The 7,061-nt window shown below is 38.9% G+C and overlaps 1 protein-coding gene across 1 annotated transcript; it reads left to right on the top strand.

Moving 5' to 3' along the window:
* Nucleotides 1–504: 504 nt before the first annotated feature.
* LOC127537474 (general transcription factor II-I repeat domain-containing protein 2B-like) lies at nucleotides 505–4,144 on the top strand. The gene is made up of 3 exons (XM_051959756.1): nucleotides 505–998; nucleotides 3,638–3,700; nucleotides 3,806–4,144. The coding sequence occupies exons 1-3, from the start codon at nucleotides 625–627 to the stop codon at nucleotides 3,864–3,866; spliced, it is 498 nt and encodes a 165-aa protein (XP_051815716.1). The 5' UTR covers nucleotides 505–624; the 3' UTR covers nucleotides 3,867–4,144.
* The last annotated feature ends 2,917 nt before the right edge of the window (nucleotides 4,145–7,061 follow it).

Below are 7,061 nucleotides of genomic sequence, written 5' to 3'. Positions count from 1 at the left end.
CGGAGTTTGGATGCGCAACAAGCAGCTTTTACACAACCACAGACTGACAGAGAGAATATTACGCGTGCAAGTTTTGTGGTGAGTGAATTAATAGCCAAGAAGCTGAAACCTCATGCTGAAGGAGAGTTCGTGAAGGAGTGCCTGGTAGCCACCGCGGAGCTTCTCGCGCCCGACAAAGTGAAATTATTTAAAAGCGTCAGTTTGTCTCGAAGAACTGTTTCAGACAGGATTACTGATATGGGGCAAGATATTGAAAAAACATTGAAGAACACTGCAAGAGACTTTGAGTATTTTTCTCTGGCTTGTGATGAGACAACAGACATCACAAACACAGCGCAGCTTGCCATTTTTGTGCGTAGGATTACGACCGAGTTTGAAACGAAGGAGGAGTTGCTGTATTTGCAAAGGTGAGGATTTGTTCAATCAAGTTATTGTGGCCATGAACAATTTTGAACTGCCATTTGAGAAGTTGAGCGGCATCGCCACTGACGGACCTCCCACTTTCCCACCCTACAAGAACAAAAGCCTGATGTTACAACTGAATATGCTGGTGAGTGTGCAAAACTCATCCAGGCATTTGATGAGAGGTTTCATGATGTGAAAAATATACAAAAGGAACTCGACATGTTTGAGACGCCATTTAATGTGCAACCATCTGATGTGCCAGACAACCTCCAAATGGAAATAATTGAGCTGCAAAACAACAATGAGCTCAAAGCCAAGTACAACAACCTCTCTCTGCTGGACTTTTACAAACTGTATGTCCGTGCTGAAGATTTTCCCATCCTGAGGAGACACTCCCTGAAGTTTGCATCTCTGTTTGGGACAACGTACCGCTGTGAACAGTTCTTTTCAAAACTGACTCTTGTAAAGACTCGCCTCCGCTCAAGACTGACTGACTCAAACTTGGAAAACCAGCTTCGAGTAGCATCATCTCATCACTGCCAGCTGACATCAGACGCCTCGCTAAAGAAAAAGAGTTCCAGCCATCGCATTAGGTGAGTCTACAAATGCAGCAATCATGAGGCTTAGTAACACAGCAGTTATAGACTTTCTTCGTCTTTTTTTCATCACTTGTTATGTGTTCATAATAGTATGGCCCTTGGAGGACTTTATAAAAATTGAAATGGCCCTTGATATGAAAAAGGTTCCCCACCCCTGCTCTAGACATACCAGAGAGCTGTGAGTTGGTAAACAAGGCCTCTGCATGTAGCTAGTGCCCCACAAACATCCCCAGGTGTTTCCCTACACTCTGCAGGCCATGGGGGCTTGCTAAAAATGCTAAAAAATTAAGACAAACCTACTTGCGAGTGGGGTTTGGGACCTTAAAAGTACTACAAATACTGCACAGAAGTGTTCTAACACCCCTGGGTTCCATTCTACACAAACTTGTGTGATAACTTAGCAAACTGGAGCTTTCTAGGTACCTCAGTTTGGAAAATATGAGCTGCCAAATTTGGACGAGATTTTTAATTGGCTATTTTTGGTGGCAAAAATCTCAGTGTGGGACAGGTACCAGAGACCCCAAATTTTTCTACAAGACAGCTCCATCTGTCTTCTATCACTGTGCAAGTTTTCTTTCAGTTTGGAGCAGCAAAAATAGCGGCGATGCTAAAATTACATATTGTGCAGCCCTAGTCTGGTACAGTAGTACTGATATTTACTGAATACCATTGAATATGTTACCTTAGTTACTTCTGGCAGAGATTTGTATGAGGTTGTGTTTGAGAGCTACTTGCAAAAGAAACAGGTTTATTGTTTTGCTAATAAGTCGATAGCAAACTGTACAATGTCTAGCAGCTTTCTTAGGGAGGGATGTTAATATTTGAAACCTGCTCTTGTCCCCATTTAACTAAATGCAGTGGTGCAAGCTGCAGTGAAACATGATTATATCTTTAATCTTGTAAATGAAACTTCTTTTTCTTAGTATATTAACTATATGGCACCATTCCATGCATTCCGTCACCTCTCAAACTTGCTAAAGAGCTAAAGCCAACACCTCTCCCAGCTTCTGCTCGACAACAAAGAAGATGTAAGATTCATGCAGCTCGAAACCAAATTTCATTGTATATGAAAGTGTGCAATGACAATAAAGTTGATTCTGATTCTGAAGATTTAGTTGCAGATAGAAGATGACAAATCGCTCCATGTAGCCTATTGTGCAGCGACGACAGTGTTAAGTTCACTTCAGTCTACTTCTAAAATGAAGAACAAAGATGCACATTTATTTTCATTCATATTAGTATCCTTCTTCTTATGTTCATTAAACTAATATTTACACAGTTGATCCGACCTCATGAGATAATTGTATGTTTTCCTAGGACATAAATCTGAGTCAAACATTCCCTGAACCTTTACCTCAAATCTTAATCCTTCAATCAAAACCTGGAGAACGGAGAATGCAAAACAAGGCACTCCTACTTTGCAAGATTATTCTCCTCAGTCTGTCCTCACAAAGAAGGATTTGCGGGAGCACAAACATGCAGTGAGTGAGGAAGAGGGAGGGACTGAAACTGCAGAACAGGCTGTTACAGAATGTTCTTTAATTAAAGTGTTTGAAACTGCTAAATGGTCTTGAACTGAGAACTGTGCTGGCTGCAGACCAACTCAAACACACAGACGGGTTTGTGCAAACTCGAGTCATCTGGCAAACGCTCCCACCTGCCACAGGGATATTTTAATGTGGATAAATTGCAGGATAAAGTACAGGATGAAGAAGTACATCAGCTCAAGGAAATGTTACACAGCTGGCTCACAGCATGACGGATATTTAGGTACTGACAGGGCAGCTTTATTGTGCAAAAATCAGTCACTTTTCCTGCATTTCATATCAAGATGATGCAGCAAAAAGGAGAAATACTGAATATAAGATCACAACCTAAAGTTGTTGCTGAGTAAAATCTTCAAACTGTAGACATCTGCACCTAAGGCCCCCCCCCCCCCCGCCCCCCCCCGCCCCCATTCTAAGAAAGTAGCTTGAGAGAATAGAATCCTTTAACAAATCCAACAGCATGACATTTGAATGTGTTTATCCAACTGCAGCAGTTTAATTCAATGTGGAAGTTTAGCAGAGGGGTGCCACAGGGCTCTATATTAGTGTCCATTTGCCACTTAATAAAAAAAGGAAAAAAAACGTTGTTCAAACAGTAAGACCTCAGCATTATTTCATGGAGGTACTTCATGTTGATCATGTTTTACATTGTGAAGTAGCCTAAATATTAAGTGGCTGTTTGACTGTGCAGTTGTTTTATCCACACATAGCCTAAATGTCTGCATCCGTATCATGTCCTGTTAAATAATTAAGCCTATTTTAACTAACATAGACTTCTGCTCAGCCAACAGAAAGAAAGCAGATGCCTGTAAAACGGTGGTATAAAATGTCATGGATGCATATATATATATATATATATAAATATATATATATATACACACACACACACATATATATATATATATATATATATATATATATATATATATATATATATATATGATTATTTAGTTCTCTTTTGTGTCATTTTTTTGTCTTTTGGCTCCTCCTTCACACCACAACAGATGTTGTAACTGTAAGTAGGCAACACTCCAAAGATTTATCCAAATGGTAGTTTAACTTTACTGAAACATGTCACTGATCTAGGATGAAGAGGATGAAACTGTGTCTGCTGCCTTTACAGAGGGGGATCCAGAAAGGCATACAGAGGTATGTTACTGATAGTTCTCTTCTCATTCAGATTTTGGGTGGAATATAGAGTGTGACATTTAGCCTACACTGAAGTATTGCACATTCTCATCCTTTTTTTAACAGAGCATGGCTGGACAGCAGCAGGATGGTTCCTCAGCTTCCACTGCACAGACTGACACAGTGAGATGGATGTTCAGGAAACACCAGAGGTTCATTCTGTGGAATTCATGTGCAACTGTATAATTTAATGTCCTCTATGTATTCCCAGTTATCAGTAAAACAGATTTACAAACTGCATTTGCTGAGAAAAATCCAAAAACAGATTAGGAGGGCAGATCTGGAAATTGAAATCCTGGAGCACAAGTTAGAGGTGGTGATGGTCACAGGTGAATTATGTTAACTATTGGAACATGAACTGAACTATCTGTTTTATTTGTAGGAAATAAAGAAGAGCAAATGAAATGTGTATCATGTCTTTATTTGCTGTGGTGGTGATGATGGAGACTTAAACTCTAAAGTGATTATTGCATACGGTGTCTCTGACTGCTCTGCTGTCCTGGATAGCTGCAGGTGGATGGGCTCATCATCTGGGTCTTCAGTTTGTAGGGCGGGGTGTTGCTCTCCTCTAATAGTGGTAATATTATGAAGAACAACACATGCCACAGTAATATCACAGGCCCTCTCAGGGGTCACCCTGAGGAGACGTAGGCTCTGGAAACGGGCTTTCAGCAGGCCTATGGTCATCTCCACCCGGGCTCTGGTCCTGCAGTGAGCCCGGTTGAAGTTCTGTTGGGGGCCTGGTTCAGGGTCAGGGTATGAGGTCATCAGCCTGGGTAGGCATGGTAACCCCTGTCACCCAGCAGAAGGCCATCAAACTCTCCTGTAATGTATAGTGGATACATCAGAGCATATTAAAGGACAGAGACAAGAGAATTCTATTGTGAAAATCTTTATGCTGCTGACCATGCTGCAGTCTGCTGCTCAGGTTAGACTCTCCATAAATCCTGGAGTCATGAACAGACCCAGACCACGTGGCCTCCACATTAGAAATGATGTATGCAGCGTCACTTATGATCTGGACAGTGCAGAGAATGACAGATGTTGAACTATGATGCAGTCTTTAACATTTAGAAACAGTAGTCAGTCTACCTGTAGCCTACCTGCACATTTATGCTGTGAATGGACTTCCTGTTCATGATATGAGGGAGCTGTGATGGGGATGTGTGTGCATCTATGCAGCCAATCACACTGGGAAATCCTAAAAGAAATTCAAATGACTAATCCCAGTCTGAGGCTGCAGCACAATGTCATTAACAGAATATGACTTAAAATGAATTTAACAGATCTCTACATCATTCACCTGCAATCCTGTGGAACTCCTTTTTTTTGTCACTTTTTTTTAATTGGTATTTTAAGACGAGTATATAAAACAAACACTGAACAATGAACAATAAACAAGGAGGCATTGGAGGAGGGTACTAGCCTTATAAAAACAAAAAAGTCAATAAAAAATCCCAGTTACAGTTCTTTACATCTTGTATATCAAAGTCAATGATTGTACAGACTCTTTAAGAATGCAATGTCAGCTTAAAATGAAAATTGCATTACATTTTAGCGATAATACAGTTTGTCAAACTAACCAAACAGTTTCCAGCTGTATGAAAAAACAACACAAGAGGTTATGCTTTGTCTAAAGATAGAAATATATTCCATTTTTCCCATTTTTCCTGAAATGCCAATTCCTTTAACCTTATTGTGTAGGTTAATTTTTCCATGTGAAAGATATTCTGAATTAACTTTGTCCATTGATGTTGATCTGGGGTATTAGGTTTGAGCCAAAATCTAATAATGGCCTTTCGAGCTTTATCCACTTTATCCTTTATCCACTGGATTGTTAATAAAAGCTGTTCTACGCCAAAACTCGCTCGCTTACTGACTGAATGAATGAGGAAATGAAACAGCGTGTGTGGCTGAAAGAGGGCGGAGACGGAGAGAAACTCGAGGTTTTCTCAGATAAACCTGCTGGTGACCAGGTTAGAGTCATAGAGTCTGTTACTGCGGTAACTGACCGAGAGTTGAAGTTACCCCTCTTTGTGAAACAGGCTCGAGTTACCCCTCTGTCTCGGGGTAGAGGTACCTCGCTTCATGAAACAGAAAACTCTGAGTTTTCCTCATTTCAGGGTTAACAAACTCAGAGTTTTCAATAAACCTGCTTCGTGAAACAGGCCCCATGTCTTTTGTTGTCGAAAGCCACATCCAGAAGACCCAAGGCTCTAGAGGTTCATAAAACAAAAGCACATTGGATAAATATATAGGACCAAGACCATTAAGAGTTTTATAAACTAATGACAAAAATTGAAAAAAAAACCCTGGAATCAATATGTCCGGCAGTTTTCCACTTGCCTGCAGGTGTTACCAATACCAACACAAGGTGGCCTTAAATTACATATATATATATGTATATATTTATATATATATATTTCACTACTTAGATTTGAATTAATTTCCATACTTGTCTCCACACTGCCTGTAATTCACTTATTTGTTTTATTTTAAATGTTTTACTTCATTTTTTTAAACAGAATTTGTGTATTGTTTCTGATAAGAATTTGACTAACACCTATACACGAAGGTGATTTTAATTAAATGTTCCATTTTTTAGCTTAGATGCAGTTAATTTTCCTCAGTTCAAGGAGTATTGAAAAGTTGAAAAACCAATACTGACAAAAGGTGGCTCTAAATTCTCTGTATATTTTACTACTTCGATTTTAATTCATTTCCATACTTGTCTCCACACTGCCTGCAGTTCAGTCATTTTTTATTTATCTTTTTTATTTTTTCATGCTTTATTTTATGTATTTTTATCGATTTTGTGTATTGCAGATTATTATCAATTTTGGTTTTAGTAAGAATTTGCATAGGGCATATACAGAAAAGGGATTTTAATTCAATATTATCCATTTTAAACTTAGGTTTGGTTAATTTTCCTCAGTTTGAAGACTGCCGGAAAGTTTTGCAGTTTCTTGCTTTGGAATACGTACTTTTACCATTTAAAAGACAATAAAACAAAACATACGTTTCTAACTCGCTGACAGGTTTTGCAGTATAAAAATAATTAACAGAAAGAACACAAATATTATGCATTTACACCAGGATAAAAACAACAGGTACACAAATATTGTGTCTCTAACAACTAATGGACAGAAATAAAGATCTTTCGGCTGTAATTCTGTCTCCGAATGTCACTGCAGAGTTTTTATTTCTAACAGAACAACACTTTAATTATGAATGAACCCTTCTCTGCTATTAATACTTTCGTCAAAACATCTCACTGATTTTTTTTAAAAAAAAGGAAAGACAGGCAGCTGACAAGAGAGGG

This window comes from Acanthochromis polyacanthus, chromosome 15, assembly GCF_021347895.1.
Source record: "Acanthochromis polyacanthus isolate Apoly-LR-REF ecotype Palm Island chromosome 15, KAUST_Apoly_ChrSc, whole genome shotgun sequence".
Taxonomy (NCBI): domain Eukaryota; kingdom Metazoa; phylum Chordata; class Actinopteri; family Pomacentridae; genus Acanthochromis; species Acanthochromis polyacanthus.
Note: the sequence above shows the minus strand (reverse complement) of the source record. Positions and strands in the feature narration are given on the sequence as shown.

Coding starts and splice junctions, on each gene's coding strand:
- LOC127537474 (XM_051959756.1), top strand. CDS start 625: ATGTTTGAGACGCCATTTAATGTGCAACCATCTGATGTGCCAGACAAC. Junction 999..3,637: donor AGTTCCAGCCATCGCATTAG/GTGAGTCTACAA, acceptor TCACTGATCTAG/GATGAAGAGGATGAAACTGT. Junction 3,701..3,805: donor ATCCAGAAAGGCATACAGAG/GTATGTTACTGA, acceptor TTTTTTTAACAG/AGCATGGCTGGACAGCAGCA.